Raw genomic sequence first — 24,618 nt, 5'->3', positions numbered from 1 at the left:
ACGGGGCAGAGAATGTTCGGCAGGATCTGTTCTGGTGTCACCAGGTGACAGCGGACGGCCGTCACACTGGCCCCTGTGTCACGTAGGGCTTCGGCCCTGCGCCCATTAATGTTCACCCACTGACTATATTTTCTGGTGTTGGCGGGTAGGGGAGCCCGCGGGACCATGTCTCTTCCCCCTAGGCACGCTAGAACCATGGCGGCCGGTTCCCATTCTTGTTGTTCTTGCTCGCATTCCTCCTGTTCTTCGGAGATCTGTTCTCCCCCCAGGGCGGCGGCAGCTACCTGGCGGGGTCTCGGAGTCTGGTACTGTGGACAGTTCGGGTCACTTGCGTAGTGGCCGACTCGCTGGCATCGGTGACACGTGACATTGGCTCGGTACCCCGGGCGCACTGGGGGGTTGCCTCGGTTGGCCGGGGGCGGTGTGTTGGCAGCGGGGGCGGCCGGGGCGGTGTCTCTTCCTCGTCCCTGGCCTCCTCCTCCTCCTCGGGGACGGTGCTGACCTTGGTTGTTCCGGTGCTGTTCGTGCGGCCCGCTCCGGCCTACTCGGGTGATCTCCCACCGGTCAGCCTCGGCGGCGAGCTGTCGCGGGTCCGTCAATTTACTGTCGCAGGTGCTGCCTGAGCTCGACGAAGCAGTTGTTAGAGAGGTGTTCCCACACCATGAGATTAAAAAGTTGCTCGTATGTTGTTACATGGCTTCCATTGATCCACCCCACGAAGGCTCGGCTGAAATAGTTTACATATTCCACCCAAGTTGTACCCGGGATCCGGGTGCAGTCTCGGAACCGCTGGCGGTACATTTCGGGTGTGAGCCCATATCGGGTGAGGAGGGCAGCCTTCATGTGGTCATAGGTCATCAGATGGTCCGGGAGCTGTAACGGGGCATCGCGGCCCTCATTGACGAACCTCCCCCATAGACCGGCTCCCCAGTCACTTCGATCGATCCAGTGGGAGGTCATGGCGATCTCGTAGGCCTTGAACCACTGTTGTATGTCGTCATCTCGGAAATACTCTCGAACGACATCCTTGGGGATGTGTACTTTCTTTTCTGCCGCTCCTGGGGTGCGCGGTTGCTCGGGCACCCCCAGTTCTTTGTTCTGCTTCCGTAAGTCTATTTCTGCTAGTTTGCACTCGTGGTCATATGCTAGTCTCTTTTCTTCGAGTTCTCTCTGTCTCTGTTTTTCTTCTCGGAGCCGCAGATGTTCTAGGTTCAGCTTTTGTTCGGCTAATTTGAGTTCACCTTCCATTTTGAGCCGGGCCATTTCTAACTCATGAAGTCTGTTTTTTTCTCTCTCTTGGATCTCTTCCTGTGAGAGACCCGTTCTTCGCTCCTCGGGAGCCGTGGCGTTCCTCTCTGATGCTGCAACATTTTGGTCCGGGGGTCTGGCGGCCCCGGTTTCTGCCCACGACTCAATGGCGTGTTTGAAATCGTCTTTAGTACTCAGACCGGTGGTGGCAATGCCTAATTCAATGCAGAATTGTTTCAGCTCACGATGGCTGTATTCTTCCAATTTCTCCATCTGGAATTTCTCGGTGGATCCGCTTTCTTTGGTTGTCATTGTGGTTTCGTCGTGGGGTGAGCTACTCTCTGTACGATTACGCGTTGATTCGGATCGCGCCGCTGGCCACCAATGTTAGACGGACCGGGAGGGTCGGCCGAGAACAAGGGGAGAGGTCTCCGGGGAGAGCCGTCTCCAGCGATCGTACAGACGAGTAACTTCCCCCCCACAGATGGGCACCACACAAAGATAAGGTTTAACATTCTTTATATGCAATCTTTAAGTACGATAGAATGGTACAAGGAGGTCTGGACTCAGGGGTCCCCTCGAGTTTAGTTTCTTGGATGGGAAAGGGGGTAGCGGGACAGTCTCGTTACCAATCTGGTAGAGGTGATGATACGATGGACAGCTCACAATCCTCGAGCTCGGTGTTCTAGATGATCGGGCCACGGCGGAGCCAGCAGGTCCCGAGATGATCGAAGGTGACGACGGTCCGCGGCGGTGCCAGCAGGTCCCGGTGAAGATGGTAGTTACAACGGTCTGCGGCAGTGCCAGCAGGTCCCGACGAGGTTGAAGGATTCAGAAGGTTGCGGCAGCGCCAGCAGGCAGGACAATCGTTCGCAAGGTAGGACTACGGCATCGCCAGTAGTCCGTCAAGGATGAGTTCGTCGCGGTGTCTCTCGACTCCAGGATACAACTGCCTTCCTGCTCTGGAGCTGCCCCAGTTATAGGTCTGGCGCCCTTTGATGTCCGGACCCTCGCACTTGGAGGTCGGGAGGTCCGGGATGAGGGAGTCCAGACACCCAGCAGGGGGGTGGAGCCAGCGGCCGGGGGGAGCTGGGTGCGATCGGCACCTGGCGGGGGAGAGCCATTGACACTTCGTTCTCCCCTTGACCTGCCAAGTGGGCCGTTCACCTCCTGGGTGGATGGTGGTGCCGGGATGTCGGGGCCTGGCCAGGCCCAGGGTTAGGGTCGATCTGAGGCCTCATGGTGCAGTGTCCAAGAGGGCGGCCGGGCCGGCCGAGGGAGCTGGAAGGGATTCGACCACACGACACAGATGTCCGGGGGCAGGAGTCCCGCCTGAGACGGGTTGCGGGTTGCTTCTGTGGGTAACATTTGGAGGACCGGGGCTCGGGCCCTGTCATGCGGGGAGGAGGCAAGCCCCTCACGTGGCCTGTCCAACACTTTCCAACAGTTTTAGGGAGAAATCTTTTAGGCGCCCTAGAGAGCGATATACAAGCGCTCCCTTCCAGGGATCCTGGGGAGAGAACTCCATTCTAAAGACACAGATCTCGATAGAATTATCTTGGAATGGCTCTATAATTGTTGCTTCAAGAGATGATTTGAACACAATTTGAATCCCTCCACCTACTTTACTATTTCTATTTAATTGCAGAATGCGGTACTGTTCTGGGAGGGCCAAGGCAATGGCTGAAAGAGTTTCAACTAATTTTCCGTTAGGAAACCTACATCTGGGGCCTGGGTGTTCAATAAGTCCCATACCTCAGTGCAGTGTTTGGGTAACAACCTCACATTTATTAAAATTGCTTTCCTAATCATGTTTGCCCCAGGAGTAGCCTTCTTTTTAGCCTCCCACGAGGCTTTATCTATCAGACTCTGGTAGCGACAGTGTCTGCAGGTAAAAGGCCCATCCAAATAGGCTAGGCAGGCGTTAGCACGATGCTTAAGAGAAGTGCCATCCCTCCTCCCTACCTGACGTATGTATGAGTTCTATTGAGTGTAGGTAAGCCTGAATGTAAGATGGGAGTTCCCAGGACATGGGGTCCTGGGTCCTGGCTCCTAGCGACGGCTGGTCGCAGACGGGCTTGCGCTTGGCACGCCCGCTGCACGCGTCCACACCCTTCTGTCCATTAAATAGACTGGCCCTGGGAGTTAATGCTGTCCTCCCTGTGGCATAAGAAACCATGTTCCAGCCAAACGGCTCGACACCAGGGAGGCCATGAAGATGTTAAAAAGGGTAGGGTTAAGAGAAGAGCCCTGCGGGACCCCTTGATTAACTGCCTTAACTTCCGAGGAAAAAAGAGCTCATTAAAACGATTGGCCTCTGTTAGTTAAGAATGACTTGCACCAGTCCCAGACAGAACCCTCCACACCGAAGATGGAAAGACTGTGCAGGAGGATAGAGTGTGGAACAGTGTCAAAGATGGCAGACAAGTCGAGAAGAATCAGGGCTGCTCTTTCCCTAAATCCAACGCCCATTTTATATGGTCAGATTCTTCCAGTACTGCTGATTCAGTACTATAACCGGGTGAAAACCAGATTGACTGGGGGTAGCAAATTCCCAGGCTCCTCTGTAAACATCATAAATTACACCATGGTGGTTTAACAGTGTCTCCAGAAGGTTGCTTCTCAGAAGCTCGAGTAAACTCCTCTGATGCCTCTTGGTAAGCACCATACAGCACAACTAACCCAACTGTTGCACCGCAACAGTGGTTTTTACATGCTGCCTACCCCAAATGCTGCAAAAAAAGGGAGTTTACCTATGCCTCTAGTATTAATTCAAACAATTGATGCATGAATAAGGATGAACCAAAATTTATTAGTTTATCCTGACACTTGATTTATGTCATTTTTTCTTTTCAATTAATTATAGAACTTGTTTTATATCTAGACAGAGAAAGAACATCATCAACTTTCACATATTGCCATACAATTTACAAAATGGTGAACCACAAATCATAAACATTTACAGTGAAAAAAACATGAGAATGAACAAATGTATTTAAATACAAAACAAATGTGCTCACAACTTTCAAAAACAAATCGGTATCAGTTACCAAGAAGCAATGAAAAAGAGCTAAAGTTATCAAATTAATTCCTGCTTTTTTGTTACCACCCCTGCCCCTGTTAAAGTATCACTATACTCTTATTTATTTTGATCAGGGGATAAATGCCATGTTACAAACAGATGTCGTTGGCATTAATCTCTTTAACGAATAAATGCCGACGCGTTTCGAGTACCACTGTCTGAATCACAGGACTCTCCAGGGCAGGATGAGTCGAATCCGTGGGAACTTTTTTAACCAAGGATGCGCTGGCCTTTAAAATGTCGTCAGTGCCGTGGATGTCACACTTTAGTCGTCTTGCTCTGGCGGCGTGCTATACAGCCGTCTAGATGTGCTCCTAGTGCCAGATTTAGATTGCATTTTCGTCGGGAAACGTCAAGGGAGCGGAAATGAATGCGCTATTGATTCAAGACGGTCGTGTCCGTATAGATGTGCAACTTTCAGCGTTTGTCAGTTTCTCTCAGCCACAGGTTTGTGCAGGCAGGCCAAATCATGGCACATAACTATACATGTGGCTATGTCTATTTCCACACTTTCTGCAACACCTCTTCTTATGTGCAGCAACATTCTTACGCATGTGTATTAAATGATGAAACAGTGGGGAGCAAATGATGTAAAAGCATAATTTCCACTTTATTTCAACAGTATTATCTCACATTATAATGTTTGTTCTGTGATTCAGCAAATGGGTGGGTAGATTCACTGTTTAGAGAACTGGAGTTACAGATGCGTTCACTTTTTCTTCTTCTATTATAATTGGTTGAAGTTTTGCTGTCAATGGTGTTGGTCAGGTATCTTGTGTTATATATTTCCAAACAAGGTAACTTGGTCATATAAAAATACTCTGTTTTCTTAATTCTCTAATTTAGAATTAGAAAATACTGACAAGGTGTCTCCATTCATTAAAGAGGAAGAAGTATGTTTTGTAGACCAGCAGTACTCTACCAGCAGAGAAAATATTTCAGGTTTTGAAGGTGAGCGATTGATTTGTGTTTACTCAATTCTATTTCAACTCTGTTCTTCACAAGACCGCCCACCTGTATATAATTGGCTACATCATCACAGGATTTCTAAACTAATTGTAGACTGTTTTTATTTATTAGTCTGTCATTCTGCTCCCCTCTTTCAAATGTTGTTGCATCCTTACAGCCACCATCCTGGTCGAAAAGATTTCTCCAAAAGTTTGCTTTTCCGTCCACGTATTAGAGATTAACTCCTTCTCTTGCATCTTCATCATTCCTATCCAGTTCCTGATTTTCAGCCTAACAGTAGGTTAAGAAATCCTTTTAGTCTCGCACTTTTTCTGAGCTATGCTTGTCTACTGTTTATTGTTCTTCACGGAAGAGCCAGTTTTGTTGACTGTTTTCCTAAACCAAATTGACTATCCCCAAAAAATTAAAAAAATTATTGTGAACTTTTTTCTCCCTTTGCATTATCCCATTTTCCAAAGCTTCAGTTTAACTTCAGCAAACATTTTTCCTCAGATAGCATTCACCAAATGGTACACAATGGATGGAAATTCCACAGGTAGACAACATGTTTTGCACAAAATATACAACTACTTCCAGGAACCGAGACAATTTAATATTGCAGAAGGTACTGGCATGCTTGTCTACCACCAACTTCACTGTTAGGTCAAAACTATCCCATGTAGTTAAAAATGATTTCTTCGTAGCATGTTATCTGTCTGCTTTCTCTTTCAGTAAATTTGAAAGGACTGCACTTTTATGATGGTGACACATTGGCTATGAAACACTGTTTTCATAAGTAAGAGTGTTTTAATGGCATATGCAATATTTAATTTGTAAACTTTCATTTTATCTCAAATACAATTCTAGTAAGATTTCAATGCCAGTAGGGCCTTCAGACATGTTTTAGCACTAGTTCTTTGCAGTCATTTGTGACGACGTATAAACAATCTTGGGTGCTTAGGACTATATTTTACTGCCCCTATAAACCTTGATTTTGATTACATTTGGATATAATCTCTTAGCTGAAAAACCTCCTCAATCCTGGCAAATGCTTCTGCATGTAATGTTTGTTAAATTTGTTCATTTAATTTCAGAGCTTTACACAATGATAAAGTAGCATTCTAAATATGATCTTACAAAGATTAGCAGTGAAGTTATGTGTAGTGTAGTTCCTATATTCCCAATAGGCTCTGCGCATTGGAATAACATAAAAAGCAGTGTAGACGTAGGACTGAGGTCATCTAGGTCTCTACTGACTATGTTAGACGTAATTAATTTTTGCCAGCTAGCTCAGAGGTCACTAGAAACTTTTCGAATGAATAGGGAGGGGTTAACTTCCCTGATTTAGACAATAAGGGATTAGCTTCTGACAACCATATAACATGACAACTTTGCTCCCCCAGAATAAGGAGAGTATCTCCAGAGTCGTGTGAAAACAATACCTAGCTATTTCACTTAGTCAATCGTGCATGCTTAGTTCCACCAGAGTGCAGAGAAATAGAAAGACGGGTGTTTTCAATAAAAGGTGTTATTTTATTGAGCAGTCTTCTTTCTCATGCAAGAAAATTGAATTGCCACAATTGCAATACTTATCATGAAGTAAAGTGCGTACAGTAAAAGGAGTATTATGAAATAATACTGTAAAAGCATTGATATGGTTTCTTAGCCATATGATACTTTAAAACGGATAAAATATTTACATACATAAAAACATTGACTAACGAACTCAACTGGTGCTTCTAAGATACGCCTACCCCAGTGTACCTGACCTTAAGTCTAATACGTGGGAAGGAGTAAGTAAGCTGCAGTTTTAAGTTAAGTTGGATTTTCTTGCCAAGAATCTGAATCAAGAATTCTCTCTAAGGTTTGAATCAGCTCCGTACCTTGGTTATAGAATGAAGGAGGTCTTGCATCTCGTTTCTCAGGACTCGATCTCCCAGTAACCCGCAAGGGTGACTGGAAAACACCGGAGCTGGATTTCTCGGCGTAAGCAAGGGCATCTTCTCCAGTGTGTCAAATGGGAGGGGCGGCTTCCTTTGGCTCTCGCATCAGCTGGGCTTCAGATAAGTAGATAGCCGCTCTGCTCCACACCACCGTGTGTTTGCTTAAGGCAAGTGTTGGTATATTGATACCTGGAAGGTGCCGTGTTTGACGTAAGGTTGGACATAAGACGTCAATAAAAGATGTCACTAAGAACTGACTGTTCCTTTAGTGCTCGCAGGAGTTCAATGACAAATCAAAACAAAGACATGGGGAATTCCCAGGTTGCTGAAGGTTTGGTGTGTTGAAAGAACTCGTTGTGCTCTCTAGGAATCTAAGGAAGTCGCCTTGCCGTATTTGGGCTACGTGGGCTATGGCTGAATATGGGTAAGATTTGTATGCCTTCATTAGGACATGATTTATCATAATCGCATAAGGGATATTTGATTAGGGTCCTAGATACATTCACAACACCCACTCCACGTATAATGTCCAGCATTACTAAATACTAAGCAATATATAAACATATAGGTATGCATGTGTTTTCCAACCCACCCCCAAATACAATGAAATGCATTTAAAATGGAGTAGATACACGAAATGAGTATCATACTGTACGCTTTCAAGCAGAGTTATCATTCAGGAAATGTAAATATGAATATTGGCTGAACGAATTGCGAAAATTACATTTATGAAATGGCTCTGAATACAGAAAAAAAGTCGAGACCATTCCATCACAAAGTTATACAAGATTGTACATATCCTAGAGGCTGATTCAAAATATTGTCTCTAGAGTCTCTAAAATATTTCTTCTGTTCTCTAAGAATAGTTCTACTTTAAGCAGAGTACCATGTGCCAAAAAATTGTAAATATTTTGGAAATTAGGGGAAAATAATTTCGTTCTCGGGAAGGGAGAAAAAAATTATAATTTCACTGTCTTTTTGGAGTTCTGTTTATAAAAACTGAAGGCCGAATTCAGAGTTCAGGGAACGCTGTGAGCTCGCTTTTTCAGATATTATTCTCGTTGTTAGGGGAGAACATTACTTCAAATAGGCCGGTAAAAAATTCGTCTACAACAGTAGGTGAAAGTTGGGCCAACTCCGAAAAGGTGGAAATAATGCATATGTGTGATGCATTGCCATCATCGATGTCAGGATCAGCAATGTTCACAGAAGGTTGTACCTGTGTGGTGCCGCTTTCATCTCGTACCTCACCGCCACTTAATCGTAGTGGTGAAGTCTCAACGAATGCAGTCATCAGAATAGGTAGCCGCTGGGGACAAAACGTTACATGAGTTGTTACAGGACAAAGCAAAGCGTCGATATCCATTGGTACTGCTGACGGTGTAAGACAAACGTCCAACACGCATTCTTCTCCCCATAGCAGATATCGAAGCACAGGTAAGATGCAATTTTGGCAAATTGGTCTGAATGAAAGAAACCAGGTAGTATTCAGATCTCTTAGCCGGGCCAATCCGAGAACCTTAGTGATACGGTCTCGATATCGTATTGCTAGGATTGTTTTTTCCATCATTGCCAGAGGTTTATCTGTGTTTTGGCTTGCCATATCGGAGCAGAAGGAACAAAAATAAAATTCCTGCTACGAGTCCCAAAATAACAGGCAGGCCACCGAAGAGCGGATGCACAAAATTCGGGAAGATGCCAAGAACTGCTTCGAAGGGTGTTAGCAGTCCCGAAAAAATTGTTTTAAATACATGTGCGATGCCACTGGTATCTGACATGTTTAAGATTTGGCTTAACATTTCTACGAAATGCACCGGGCAATTTGTCGATAATAGGGTATGTATCTCTGCTGTTGTCCTTTCAACTTGAAGGTCATATGTCTCTTTGGACGAGGTTAAAGGCACAGTTGTCTGTAAAAGAATAGACTTCATTCTGCATAAAGTATCAATTCGAATAGATGAGATATTCACATAAGGCCATATTGCCGCCTCCATGTCTGGATTGCTGTTTGGATACAATACTTGCATACAGCAAATGACCCTGGCCGTCACAGTTACGAGATAGGCTTTTCCTGGCACCATGCCACAGCAGCTGGGATCACTTATTAAAATGTAGCTACCGTTGGAAAGCTGTCTGAAAAATGGCTCTATCTGTGTAGTAGGGGTGCCCTGAAGATGACATGAAAGGTTGTTCGAAGAACCTTCACAGGCCCCATGCAAGTTAATACCTTGACACAAGAGTGTACTGCTTAGTGATTTTTTACAATTATTACCACTAAGAAATACTTATTTATTCCCTTCACTGTAACATTTGTGTGTATAAGGTAAATTCCAGGTCGATTTGATGTATCCTTTACCCAACCTTTCATACAGGCCTGCTGGTATATATCTTTGGCAGTATTGAAACTGAAAAGTCGTAATCGGGATTGTAATGGTGCCATGTATTATCCATTCAATGACATTTCTGACATTGTCAATGGTAATTTCTCATGTTTCAAAGCTCAGTATTGTATAGTCTGCTCCTTTTTGTGCCAAACTGATTTGTTTATCAGTAAGGTTAAAGATGGAAAACAATGACGTTGTGTTGATTAAACACCATGGCACATAGCCTGAACGCAGGTTTTGTTACGTCCAACCTAGCTGTACAATAGAACGTAATTGGGACTGTCCATGTTGTAACATTAGCATGTCCTGCTCTATTATATCAATAGCAGATGATACGATGCTGTTCAGTGAATAGTTTCTGGAGGACAGAGTCGTTAACCCATTGTCCACTACAGAAAATGATTTCTCAAAATTGATACGGTCAATTTCCCGTATATTTTCTGCAGTTTCAATTTGTTTTAATTTCAAAGCTTCATTGTAAGCTGCGTATATACCAGCGTATATGAAACGTTTTTGACGCTGTTTGCGAGGTCCCATTATGAAATCTCGCAAGTCACACCTTCTTTAAGTAAAGTTAAGTGTTGCTTTATTTCGGGAAGTGTGGATTTCTGTAGCCAGTCAAGGCATAGTTTTTCTACACTATATGTTGTTACTATCCCTGGATGTTGTCTCTGGGAGTATCTAGGGTCTGGCCTGTTCTGTTTGAACCCCTGTATTTTGTTCAGGAATCTATTTTGACAGTTATTTGTGTCTATGGGCCAGATCAACCATTTTTTCCAATCACGATTTGTTCTGTTTTGTTTTAAAATATAGGACACGTCTAACCCCTCATCTGTAGTGGTGTTTCTATCAGGCATAGGTTTTGGTATAGACGGGTTATTTAAATCTTTTATCTTGGCTAAACCAAGACAGGTTGTTTGCTGAATTGTGTCATTCAGGAACATTATTTGTTCTGGGATCATGCAGGCTCTGAATAATGCTTCTAGACCTTGTACCTGCCATTCTTTTATTCCCCAGATGGTTTTTGTTTCAAAGTTATTTTTCCAAAACTCAAAACCAAATGTTGACATTTTGTCATAACATTTTTCAGAATAAATCAATTTAGTGTTTGTCAGCATGTTTTTCATTCCTGTCTTATTTAACATCTTGAAATAAAACATTGCTGGATCAATGTGATTCAACTCTGAAAAGTATGGGAATTTTTCATAAAACGTTTTCGAACTGCCTATTGGCGGAGTTGGACAATGTTCCCACTGATTATAAGAAAAAACATTTCTAGGATTTGCAGACTTATGCAGATAATGATGACGATAGTGGTTATAACAGTACATCTCTTCATAATTCGATGAACCCTGTAAATAATCATGTTCTGTACATTTTGCAGACCGTTCTAAATCTGACATCATATTATTAATGTTTTCAAAGTTCCAATCATCAGAGAAAGAACTTGGTGTCACAAAGTCACTTAATGAAATCTTGAATTGGTGTGGATACTTCAAGAGCTCTACAGGGCCATAGATTTCATAGTCAGTTCTGTCCCATGCTATACCACCAGGTATGGGCTTTGCTGTGATGTTCACTGATGATAGTTCTCTTTTCTCTATGTGGGAGGATCTGTGTGGTTTCAGAACCAAGTTGATGTTCTGACTTGCTGTGTCCATTGTACTGTATTTTCCATCAATAAATTTTCCTAAAATTAAAACTAGGATTAGCCAAAGTAGAAGGATAAGTACACCTAACACCATCCATAGTTCAATCCAAGGGGAAATCAGATATGTTTCTTTGAGTTGATGAAAAAGTTCTGCAATTTTCATTTTGAAAGTTTTCGTTGCTGGCTTGTCTCCATGTTCACTCGGATCATCGGAAAAATCATCAAAGTTGATAAAGTAGCCAGATGCAGTTCTGTCAATTGGTAGGATTGCTTCCGGATTTCCATTGATCTTTGCATTTTCTTTTGTTACATTTGTATAGTCCGAGGCTACATCGTTGTAGACGGGTTTTTCTCGAACTGTTGCAATTTGGGTTTCAAGAGGCACAAGTTCCCTGGCTTTGTTGCATAGTTCTTTTTTTTATTCACTGATGGTTTATCGAAGGTGATTAGTCTTTCAGTTTGAACCTCTTGTATTGTAGCAAGATTTGGTCTTCTGCTATTTCTTGGGAGTCCACTGGGCCTACTACTTTTTTTTTTATTTTTTATAAAGACCTTTATTGATAGCAAAGCCATTGACATCACCAAATGTAACACACAAGCATAATGTACCCCCGCATACATTACTAAAAGCACGTGAAGCAAAGCATTAGGTCGTACACAGCCTTTTAGCCGGCATCCCGGAGGCCCGGCGGCGTGGTTATACATCAATAGCAGACCTGTGTCGTTTAAGGTGTTATATCGCAAGCTACTTGTAGGTGCGGTGTGTCAACTGGCAATCTACTTCTGCAATCGCGGTTAACCGATCTAATATCGAGACTAGGTCAAGAAAAACAACCCCCTCTAAACTCCCACCCCACCCTCTAGAGTGTGTCTGTGTGTCTGCCAACCCTGCCCAAACTAACATGTCCCCACGTGTACCTACTCTGTGTCCAGTGCCCATCCCCCCGCATATAACCGTCCTCCCTCAGCTGCTCTCCACTATCCCAACCCTAAGTCCTCACAGCAGCCCCCACTTAACTCGGAGCATTCCCTGCCTTTCTTTCCCCAGTATCTTAGTGAACACCTTCAGAACCCTACTCCTCCATCCTATCCTGTAGTTCCACCGCCTCGGAGGTGTCAGAGCAGTCCTCCTCCCCTTTCTGTAAGTGTTCTTTGTAAAGATCCCAGAAATTCTTGGGCCTACTTCTGGGCGGAAGCAGGTCGCTGTACAGTTCCGTCTGGGTGCAGCAGTATTGTAGGTCCTGCATCCATCTTGTTTTGGTGGGAAGGGGCCCTCGCATCCAGCAGGCTGCCACCACCCTCCTCGCCAACAGCAGCGCCATGTCCACCAGGCAACGCAACCCTGGGGCTAGAGGCTAAGAATAACCTATGAGCGCGAGCTCTGGAAGGCGGGGCAGAGGTTCCCCCAGAATCTGGTCAAGCTCGGCAAATACTTCCCCCCAGAATGCCTGCACCCCAGGACATAGCCACGCCAAATGGAAGAAGTCCGCTACCATTGTCCGGCAGCGCTCGCATTCAGCCGTGGGACGGAGGCCATAGCGGTGTAGACGCTCAGGAGTATAGTACACCCGCTGTAAATATTTGAAATGCACCAGGCGGTGCCTACCGTTCAAGGAAATCTTACGCGTGCTGGAGCAGCAGTATCGCCACATCGCATCATCTATGGGGGCTTGAAAATCAACCTGCCAGGCCTCCCTGGCCTTAGAAGGCTGCAGGCGCTGCTGTGCTACCCCCAACTTGTTAACCTGCGAAATGAGCTTCGCCGGCGAGGTGGATTTAAGTACATAGGTCAGTTCCAGGACCTCCTCCAGTTCCTCCAGATCTGGGCCCAATATCTCACGGAACGCAGAGCGGAGTCTGTGGTATTGGAACTTTTGTAGCAGGGTGTGGCCAGCCTCGGTGGCAGCCAGCTGATCCCAGGTTTTGAGTATGCCATTCATGAACAGGTCTTCCATGCTCACTACGCCAAGAGACCGCAGGGCTTTAATCACTCCTTTTTCCCCCAGAGGGTCAAGCCAAAGGGCCCAAGCAACAGGTAACAGTGGGGAATATAGTAACGTACAGCCCCGAGAGCTCACCAAGTAGTTCCAGGCATGGTTGGTCGCTTTCAGTGAGTCCATCTGGCCAACCATGCGGTCCGTAGGCAGGCAAACAGTGGCGGGCAGATGAAGCGGGTCCGCAAACAACCGCTCCAATATGAGGTGCGGGGTCCGAGCATCACCATGTATCCACGAGTGTAGATGCGATGCCTGCGTGACCCTATAGTAGCGTTCTAGGTCCGGTGCCCCCAGTCCCCCCATCTCGCAGGGGAGAATCAGAGTCGTCCATCGGACTCTAGGCTGTTTGCCACCCCAAGCCAGCTGCACCATTACTTTGGTGAGTTGCCTAAAGAAGACCTTCGATAATACCACAGGCAAATTCAGGAAGAGAAACAGGAAACGGGGAAGCACCACCATTTTCATTAAAGCGATTCTGCCCGAAAGGGAGAGCGGGAGCCTGATCCAGTTATCCACGTCGTCAACCAATTTGCTATATGCCACCCCGTAATTGTCCCGAATGAGGATCTCAGGATCCGTATGGAGGCGAATGCCCAGGTAGCGAACCGAGTCGGAGGACCACTGCAGTGGGTATTCCATAGCGAACGGTCGTGTCACCGGGGTGAGCGGGAAAGCAATCGACTTATCCCAGTTCACTTTCAGGCCCGACAGTGAGCCGAAGCGGACCACCTCTCGTAGCACCGCAGCCAGGTTGGCTTCCGGGTCTCTAACATACAGTAACGTATCGTCTGCATAAGTCGATATCCCTATTTTATAGGTGGGGAAGCTAATACCCTCCAGGCTGTGGTACTCCAGTATGGCACACGCCAGGGGCTCCGCCACCAGTGCATAAAGCAACGGCGACAGGGGACAGCCCTGTCGCGTGCCCCTCCCAATGCATATCGGCTCCGACACCCTATCGCCCAGACACAGCCTGGCAGAGGGCCGATGGTACAGCGCCCCAATCTGCTGCAGGAACGGCTCGCCCAGACCCAGCTTCCGCAGCACACGTACCAAGAAGGGCGTATATTATAAGTTAAATTTCTGCACGGGACAAATCCGGATTGCTCCGGGGCGACCAGTCCAGGGACCAGTAAGGCCAGTCGAGTGGCAATGACCTTTGCATAAATCTTAGCATCGACATTTAGCAGGCTGAGTGGTCTGTACGAGCCGCAAATATCAGGGGGTTTTCCCGGTTTGGGTATGGTGATGAGCAGCGCTTCACGCATAGTAGTCGGCATTTCGCCATTCTCACAGATGGTATCAAAGAAGGCGACTAAGTGTGGCAGCAGTAAGTCCTTAAAGGATTTATAAAAACCAACCGTGAGGCCATCCGAGCCCGGCGCACTTCCCGATCTCATACTCGCTAGAGCCTCTAAAATTTCGTCCTGGTGGAAGGGGGACATCAAGAATTCTCTATCCGAGTTCTTGAGGAACGGCATAGCAATATGATCTAAGTAGTCCTCCATCTCGTCCTCCACTCCCTGCGTCTTGGACTGATATAACTCTGCGTAGTATCTCCTGAAGGTCTCTAGCTCTTCGTCTGCTACTGTGTCTCCCTCCGGAGTCCTCAGTTCCTCAATGACCAGTGGGCGTCTAGTGTTTCGGACCATGCGCGCTAGTAGCGCGCCAGGCATTTCCCCCTCCCCGTACTGTCTGGCTGTGGCATATTTGCCCATGTATAGGACCTCCCTGTCCGCCAGTGCCTGAAACTCGGACAGAAGTTGGGTGATCGCCTGTCCCTCAGTATCGCCGCCTGACTGCAGTTGCCTAGCCTCAAGCTCCGCTATCCTATTCTCCAGAGTGGTGAGGTCCCGCCTGATGGCGCGTAACACACTCTAGTGCTTCGACATTGCCACCCCCCTGATGTATACCTTAAAAGCTTCCCAGATCGTAAAGAAGTCGTCTACTGTGCCTATGTTTGTCACAAAGTAGTGGTCTATTTCTTCTGCGAGCTCCCCCCTGAATGCGTCATCCAGCAGCGCAAAGGGTGGGAACCTCCAAGTGAAGGCCGGGATCCCCCTCCTGACCGTTAAGAGGTGTATGAGAATAGGGGAGTGGTCCGAAAGTGTGCGTGGGAGGACCTCGCATGCGCTAATGTTACCAAGTACCAGGGGTGATGCCAACCAGTAATCTATCCTAGTGTGGACATCGTGGAATGCAGAGTAATGTGTAAAACCACCCTTCGTTGGATGCTTCTCCCTCCAAACATCCACCAAGTCAGATTTGGTCATTTCAGCCGCCATATAGGAGGCCGAAGCCACAGGGCGCCGAATAGTGCCCGCAGAACGGTCTATAGCTGGGTCGAGCACAAAGTTAAAATCCCCGCCCCACAACGTCCAAGGCTGTGCATATGATCTAGCAAGAGCGGACAGACTCGCGTAGAATTCAGGGTGGTCATAGTTAGGGCCATAAACATTCACTACCAACAGGTCCAGGCCCTTACCCACACATCGTGCCAGGACGTATCTGCCTTCCGGGTCAGAGTGCAAAGGAATGAGCCTCAGCTGTGACGAAGGATTGGCCCAGATTAACACCCCTCGGGCATGTGTTGTGAAGCCCGCGGCAGCTATGTTCCCAGCAAGACCCCTAGCTTTTAGCATTCTACTGGAGAGTGGCAAGTGCGTTTCCTGCAGCAGGGCGAGGTCTACATGATGTCTACTGAGATAGCTAAGGACCTTTCTTAATTTACGGAAGTCGTTCAGGCCCCTCACATTCCATGTCATCAGTTTCAGCTTATCCTGGGCACTCGTGGGCAAATTCGATGCAGCATTAGACATTACCAGGATTCACTTGTGCATAATTATCTAGGATAAGCAAATCAGGACACAGCATTTCACATAATTTCAAAATCGCCAGCCGGCGTTTCCGAACAGGTACAGCACCACACTGCAGTTCAAACTCCGCGCAATCAAACCCCACAAACAACCCCAGGCAACAACTCTCCCCAACGAACCAAAGCCTAGCCCCCACCCCTAGAGCTCCAACCCACCCACAGCCGACCTCCCCCCAACCTGGTCAGACAGGCCCCAAGAACCCCCCCATCTACCCCCAAGAAGTGTAGAGTTCAATAGTCCAACTCTAACCCCTCAGAAAGCAACACAACCAAAGGCACCAGGGCAGAGCGCGCCAAAATAGTGCACCACGAACTGTTCCGAAGGAGTGTCTAATCAGCGCCCCATTCCGGCCCCACTTGTATATCAGTGCCCTTCGTATATCAAGAGTCATAGCCCTATCCCACCCAGACTGGCCCCCCCATTTCTGCCGCAGTTGTCCAAGTCACTCTCCCCAGATACAACTACTACCTTACCAGCAGCGCGCGAGGCCAGTGTCCGATCAGTGAATTCACCCCCAACAAATAAGCCCTAGCGGGGCAAACGTAGGCCCCCTGCGCCTCTGCAAGCTTGGAGACCTCGTGGTGCCAGAGTCAGGTGACTGCCTTCGGTGAAAAGTGTCTTGCCACGCCATCGCAGCCTATAGTCCTGGTCTTCCAGATTTGAAGTCGAGCCGGCTTCGTCTTCCTGGCCTCGCCGAGCCTCTTTCCGCTCCTTCGTCCAAGTCTTCAGGGACTTGTGAAGTTCCTTAGGATCTGTGAAATAATACGACCTCCCGCCGGTATTAATACGGAGCTTGGCGGGATACAACATCGCATAGTCCAGGCCCAAAGTTCGGAGTTGTTTCTTGTATGGCGCAAACTGTCGCCTTTCTTCCTGCACCCTAGCTGTGAAGTCTGGGTAGATGGAAATATCCATCCCCTCATGTTGCAGTTTGCCCTTCTCCCTCGCCACTCGCAAAGCTGTGTCTCTGTCGCGATAGTTAAGTAGCTTCGCGATTATGGGGCGAGGAGGTGCGCCAGGCTGAGGTTGTGGGCCCAACGTGCGGTGCGCACGTTCCACAATGAACATGGGGGAAAAAACCTCCTCACCCAGCAGCAGTTTCAGCAGCTTCTCTACGTATAACTCCATCTTCCCCGTTTGTGTGGTTTCCGCTACTCCTGTGATACGGAGGTTGGATCTGCGTGAGCGCGCCTCCAAGTCCTCTGTCTTGTCCCTGATAACATGTAGGAGTCTATCTAACTGCTTTCTTTCTTTGTCCCACTCCGTTTGGGCTTCCTCAGCCTCGGTGAGACGGCGCTCCGCCATGTCTAGGCGCTCCGCGTGCTTGTCCACGCGCTCCGCCATTCGATCCATGCGGTAGGATAGAGCGTCTATCTTGGTGCCCACAGAGGCAATTCTATCCTGAATGCCCTTCTCCATTGCAGCTAACATGTCTCGGAGCTCCGTGGTTGCCGGGGCCGTCGCCGCAGCTCCCTTCGGCGATGTGTCCGGCGCCGCCGCCTCCGACCCTTTCGGCCGGCGCCTTTCAAAGGAGATCTTCCCCTGAGTTGTGTCGTTCTTCCCCATCGCAGCCACCAACGTGTGACAGTTCAGAGCAAGGGAGCAGATCGTTCATGCAACTCCCGGATCTCCGCAGGGACTCGAAGTACTGCTGCCAGCTTCGGCGTGTCCGATGCGCCCAAGATGGCGTCTGCAATGGCGGACGGAACCCTTCCTTTCACTTCAGCAGGTCTCAAAACTTCCTAGCTCAGGAGGTAGTCAAATCCGCAGTTCCAGCCCCGGTCAATCTCGCCCCTTCTTGGCTAGGAGAGGTCGGTAGAGCGGTACGCCGCTGCAGGGAATCAGACAGGATAAGGCACCGAGCTAATGTGCACTCCACCTCGTGACACAGGGCTCCGGCGCTGTTCGCTTCTTTTACTCCACCAAGCCTCCAGGCCCTTTGCTCATGGGGCCGTCGCCGACTAATGAGTAGAAGACGCCTCGGTCAGTGCCAGATCTCAACTGCGAGACGGTCCGCGCCCAGCCCGACCACTGCCAGCGCCGAGGCCGCACGTCCGATGACGTCGCCCGGCCTCCTCTCCAGGATAGTGCGCTGCTGCCGGCCTAGTTCTCCACTGCCGTGCCGCCGGGGACAACACCCTCGAATGGCTGGGAAGGCTCGCCCGCAATCGGGCCAAAAGTTCCTCAAAGGCAGCTGGGGGTGCCAGCAGCTGGTCGAGAGCCCGCTATGGCTTGTTTCGGCACAATTAAGGATAATTTAGCAGGATTATTCCGGGGCTATGCGAGGAGCCGAAGGCTCACGCGTCCGCCATCGACGCCGGCTAGCTCCGCCCTCGGGCCTACTACTTATTATCGGCCACATGATTGTGGTTTCACCAGGTCGATGGAAACAACTCTGTTTTCCTTTTTACAAGCAAGTGGCGGTAGTACTACTGATCTTGTTCCGCTGGCAGCTAAGACCGGTACTGCTTTTCTGTAAGAAGGCCCAAATTCCTTCTTCACCGCGATCTTTTCTCTGACCAGATCCCCAATCTTTGAAATCCAGACAGGACTTGCTGGGACAGGTGGTTCTTCAGTGGTTGTTGGCTTAGACTTTATTTTACTTAGACTTTTTCTTGTTTCATTCAAGTCCTGTAAAACAGCCAAACGATCTTTGATATCAAAGGTTTTTTCTTCTACCACTGAAGTGTGACAATCTAAATCCTGGATTCTTATTCTAGTGCCGAACAATAGTTCGTATGGAGTGAAACCCTTTAGAGAATTTCTTGGCAGATTGTTAAGACTACGTTGGACACTTGTTAGATGTTTGACCCACCCATCACCCGAACCGAATACCCTCGCCATTATAAATTGCTTTATGTCACAGTTTTTTCTTTCTACAAACGCATCTCCCTCAGGATGGAAGGGAGAAGAGTACCGCAATGCAATGCCCATGCTGCTCATGGCCTCTTTGTAAGCTCGAGAGCTAAACGCAGGACACTGATCAGAATGTAGCATGCCAATTGCGTATGTGCCGATAAAGACTCGCAAATCTTTTATAACATGTTTTGGCGTCAGCCGAGCACTGGGGCCACATCTTTAGTGAACCTAGTCTTAATAATTATGGGACCGCATTTGTCCGGTCGGACGTCTGCGGATAGATAGCCTGATGCTGTCTAATAGTGGTGTCTGGTCCGGTTCACAACTACGATCTCTGTTGCAGTCCTCACAATTTATTGCAAAATTGTAAATTTCTACGCTCATCCCCGGCCACCAGTATTGTGATTGTAATTCTATCAGAGATTTCAGGATCTCTTGGTGCCTCAGACCCAGTCCCATGTGTGCTTCTTGTATCAAGAAGATTCTCCGGTTCGTGTTTGGAATGACTCTATCCCCCACTCCAGGGATTCGAGCAAACGGAACGGAATTTGCATCAATTATGTATGTATTATTGAGTGGATAGTTGAGAGGTAATGCCGCATAGTCGCCATTTAATGAGGCTTTTACTGCCAGCATGGTTTCTCCATCTATTTGTTTTTCTGAACGCTTTTTAGTGGCTACGGAAGCCGGTTGCCCAGCTACAGCTGTGGCTCTATCAGCCAATGAATTCCCTGCAACGTGAACGCCATCACGTTAATGACTCAGTGTATGTATCACGCGAGTCTTTTGTAGTTCTTTCTGCAAAAGAACTACTTGTTCCCAAAGTTTTTTATGCTTTATTGTGGCACCTGTGTCATCTTTGTAACCGTTTTGAATCCAAGTCTGCAGGTTCTTATTATAAGATTGGATGCAGTAATGAGTATCGCACACTATTAGTGTGGGGAATTCGCGATCGGCATTTTCAAGCGCCATCTTTAGGGATCTTTTTCCAGTCCACTGAGCTGTACAGTTTCTGAAAGATTCTGTTTTAGTGACCAGTGGTCTGCATTTACCTAAGCGCCAACGACCTTTAACAATCGTGCACGCGTTATTGTAAATTTGCTTTTCCACAACAAAATGTTGTGCAAATCTGTCTGTGTAGATTACACCGGTGTATTGTTCTAGAGGCAGGATTTCGATCAGCAGAGGATATTCATATTCGTATTCCAAATGTTCTAGTTTTTTCATTTTCGGATCAAAATAGTGTTTCACGTCTTATGCAGCAAGAGAATTTTCCCATTGTATCCATTTCGGATCTAATGCCACAGTATTTAGATTGCGTGGACTTTTCAATGCCTCAATGGCTGATTCTGCTGTAAAAACAGTTATTCTCTTGCCTTGGGCTCGGGCTCTTTCTCTTGCTACAGCAGTTTGAACCGCTATCAGAATTTTTTCTGTAGAACTGAATTTCATTTCAGCTTGTGTGTACAAATGGGATTTGTAAGCTATAGGTACCGTTTCTCCCTCATTAGAGGTCAGGTATGTGAATCCGCATCTTCCTGGGATGACTCTGATAACCAGATTTCGTTTGTTTTCGCGTGTTTGCAGTTTTCTTTTTTGTCTGTCTGTAATGATCTCAAAATTTCTGTGTGTTTTTGAGTCCAATTATTTGGTTTGAAATCAGGTTTTATTAATTCGTAAAGAGGTTTAACCCTCTCTGCATAATTTAGAATGTATGTTCTTCCAAAATTCAGGAAACCTAGTATTGATTGTAAATTCTTCAGCGTTTTAGGTGCTTGGAGTACTACACATTTCTCTAAGAAATTGTCTGCCAGGCTTTTGCCTTCACTTGATAATTCATATCCTAAAAATAGGACAGTTGGATGGGCTATTCTTGACTTCTTAAAGTTGAATTTGTAACCTTCCGATGCGAACCCAAGTATTATGGGGTTCACTCTTTTCAAGTGAGTCTCCAGGTCATCATCTGTAAGATAGATGTCATCGACATAGGATAATGCCTCATCATCATACATTTGTAGTAATTCTGTTACCCTTGCTGAGAATAATCCTGGGCTATTCTTGAATCCCTGTGGCAGTCGGCAAAATTGTTCTTGCAACCCCGTTATTGAGAAAGCGGTCAAATGCCTGCTTTCAGGTGCAATGTTTTGACAGAAGAATCCATTAGAGATATCTAATGTCGTTTTATATTTTTTGCGCACAATGTTATTCATTAGTGCTGCACTGTGAGTTTTGGACTGCAAAAGTTTTACAGCAGGAGTTTAAATGTCTGTAGTCCAACACTAGACGATATGAATTGTCTGGTTTGGAGACGGGAAACAAAGGAGTTTTCATTTGTGAGGTGCATGTTTCAATCACCCCTTGATATTCAAGTTGATCTAAGGTCTCCCTGACTTGCTTTTTAGCTTCTTGTTTAACTGGGTACTGCCTTTGTGCAGTAGGTTATTTTTTTTTAATTGAATTTTGTGGTGAGGAGAATCCTCATCCCATCCTACATGATTTTTATATAAAGCAGGGGCTTAGGCCACTGCCCATTTTCTTGCAAATGTGTATTTTTTATGAATTGGGATATGATTTGAGAAGGCAGGCATAATTATTTCTTCGCCATGAGGGCACTCCCTGACAAACTCTGGTGGCCAGTCTTTTTGAGCTAACAGGATATCATAGCCTTTAGAAAGATTTTCCCAAAAGAGACCTTTATTTTCCTAGTTTTATCTCCCTCTATACGTAATGTTATTTCATATAGTTTATGGGGCACGCTAACTCGCGTGTCTGCAGTTTCCACCTGAGTGTATTCATTAGTGTCCACTGTCTCCAGAAGATTCATCAGGATCTTGCGAGCTATGGTCACTTCATGCGGCGCTGTCTAGCATTGTCTGGGCCCACTCTCTGTTTTTCAGTTGTGTCCTCAGGATTCTCGGCATGTTTAATTTTAATACTTGCTACCTTCTTTCTGGGAAATTGTGATTTTTTACTTTGATGAGCAGGTTCTTTGTCTTTGGAATTGACGTGCTCTTCCTTGTGTTCTGACCGTCCTCTTCTTTCCGATTTCTGTGAGGAAGTCTGAAAAGATCGAGAGGGACGTGTATCAATATCTTGATATCTGTCAGGTTTTCTTAATTTATCCCTATCTCTAAGGTTATATCTTTTTTCAGAGGGCTCCCTTTGGGGAGACTTGTCTCCTCCTCCTGGAGATTTATTTCTCCGTTCGGGAGACCTTCCTCTGGACTGAAATTGTTTTTTTGTCTGGGAGTAGTTTGTTTATTACCCTCCCATTTCTTTTTTTGAGAATTGAGATTGTTTTTGATAAAGGATTTTCAATTAGTTGTGATTTTACTGGTTTACCACCCAAACTACCTCTGCCTAATTCTTCATAGCATTTTTCAATTATTTTAGCAAGCTCAAAAGGTTGGTTTGTTATATCTGTTTCCTTCAATTTTTGGCGGATTGCCACACATGCTGCTTCTCCTTTTATGTTGGCTAATAATATAGCCGAGACCTGCTTGAAGTCTTTCAGTAATTTCATACCCAGAGTTAAAGCAGGTTCTGGACCGTATTCGTTTTGAATCTGTCTTAGTACATCTGGACGGAACGCCATGCGTTTTTGTGTACATAGGAGCAAAGACCGTGCCCCAAGTGTCAGTCTTCCACATGTGGTCGAATCCCCATTGGGAGACAGATAGTCAGAATTCTGTGTTTTTCGTGAGGGGTAGTATCAGAAAACACTGCCTCTATCTGAGTGATTTTTTTGAGCTAACCAAAAGGGGATTTGTTCCCGTTTTGCGGGTGTTTTTCCAAGACATGATTGAATATTCTGTGGTGTAATTTTATTTGTATTCCCCGGATGAGGGGTGTTTTGAGGAATTTTAATTGCAGGTTGGACTGTTGAAGTCCGCATGACATATTGGACCAATTGTCTATGAATTTTAATTAATTGTTTTAGTTGAATCAAAAGTTCTTAGTCTGACATTCCTTCAATGTCTGGGTGTGGTGTGTAGCTGGCTAGAACCGGCCACGTGGCTCCTGGTCTACCTAGTGGACCGAGCCTGGTAATGTGGTTTTGATGTTTTAGGGCGCCATTAAATAAGAGCAGGTGCTCTTGGTATGTTAGTGGAATTTCAATTTCCTCGAAAGGAGAGTATTCCTCTGGAGATTGGGCTACTTTATAGTAGTGGAACTCACGTGTCACAGTATGTGCTGCTGGAAAAGTTATCCATGAATAGAATACCTCTGTCTGCCGATACTCATGTGCCCCTACCACAAATACAACTGCACCACCTCTTGGTGATACCCCATTTTCTATAAGTTTTATAGTTGTAGTTTTTCTTATATTGACCGGGATGAGTATTGCATCCGGTTCGTCTTCATTAAACCCTGTAAGGTCTACACCCGGTTGATTCGCATTTACTGCGGCTTCATCCGTGTCGTTATTGTCGCCGTGATTTGACATTGTTTAATGAAAGTTTCTTGCAGAGCAAGTTTTTGAGGAAACAAAGATTAGGTGCACAATATTTTGGAACACTGTATCCTTCAACGTTGACTATACCGTAAACTAATACATAGGATTCTCACCCTGCTAAGTTTCGGCGGATATTAACCTTTCACCCACTCCAGACATCTATTGGAGTTTTTACGAGAGAAAGGAGTCTGTGTGAAAAGCACGACTGAGTTACTCTATTATCACGCGTTAGATTATCGCCTTACCAAACGTTGGGCCCCATGTAGTGTAGTTCCTATAATCCCAATAGGCTCTGTGCATTGGAATAACATAAACAGCAGTGAAGACGTAGGTCTGAGGTCATCTAGGTCTCTATTGACTATGTTAGACTTAATTAGTTTTTGCCAGCTAGCTCAGAGGTCACTAGAAACTTTCTCGAATGAATAGGGAGGGGTTAACTTCCATGATTTAGACAAGAAGGGATTAGCATCTGACAACCATATAACATGACAACTTTGCTCCCCCAGAATAAGGAGTGTTATCTCCAGAGTCGTGTGAAAACAATAGACAGCAATTTCACTCAGTCAATCGTGCATGCTTAGTTCCACCAGAGTGCAGAGAAATAGAAAGACGGGAGTTTTCAATAAAAAGTGTTATTTTATTGAGCAGTCTTCTTTCTCATGCAAGAGAAATGAATTGCCACAATTGCAATACTTATCATGAAGTAAAGTGCGTACAGTAAAAGGAGTATTATGAAATAATACTGTAAAAGCATTGATATGGTTTCTTAGCCATACGATACTTTAAAACGGATAAAATATTTACATACATAAAAACATTGAGTAATGAACTAAACTGGTGCTTCTAAGATACGCCTACCCCGGTGTACCTGACCTAAGCCTAATAAGTAAGTTGCAGTTTTAAGTTAAGTTGTTTTTTTTTTTGCCAAGAATCTGAATCAAGAATTCTCTCTAAGGTTTGAATCAGCTCCATACCTTGGTTATAGAATGAAGGAGGTCTTGTATCTCGTTTCTCGGGACTCGATCTCCCAGTAACCCGCAAGGGTGACTGGAAAACACCGGAGCTGGATTTCTCGGCGTGAGAAAGGGCAGCTTCTCCAGTGTGTCAAAGGGGAGGGGCGGCTTCCTTTGGCTCTCGCATCAGCTGGGCTTCAGATAAGTAGATAGCCGCTCTG

At 46.2% G+C, this 24,618-nt stretch overlaps 1 protein-coding gene across 2 annotated transcripts in view; it reads left to right on the top strand.

The window, feature by feature from the left end:
* Positions 1 to 24,618, top strand: part of LOC147706861 (uncharacterized) — a 158,844-nt gene that overhangs the window by 128,334 nt on the left and 5,892 nt on the right. Inside the window, exon 3 of one of the 2 annotated variants that reach the window (XM_086926036.1) lies at positions 5,177 to 5,281. The exons of the other annotated variant lie outside the window; for it this stretch is intronic. Coding sequence (XP_086782162.1) covers positions 5,177 to 5,281 — 105 coding nt within the window. The remainder of the gene's footprint in view (positions 1 to 5,176; positions 5,282 to 24,618) is intronic. 2 annotated transcript variants of the gene reach the window in all.

The sequence above is a fragment of the Lissotriton vulgaris genome, chromosome 6, assembly GCF_964263255.1.
Source record: "Lissotriton vulgaris chromosome 6, aLisVul1.2, whole genome shotgun sequence".
Classification (NCBI taxonomy): Eukaryota; Metazoa; Chordata; class Amphibia; order Caudata; family Salamandridae; genus Lissotriton; species Lissotriton vulgaris.
This window is presented reverse-complemented; position numbering and strand designations above follow the sequence as displayed.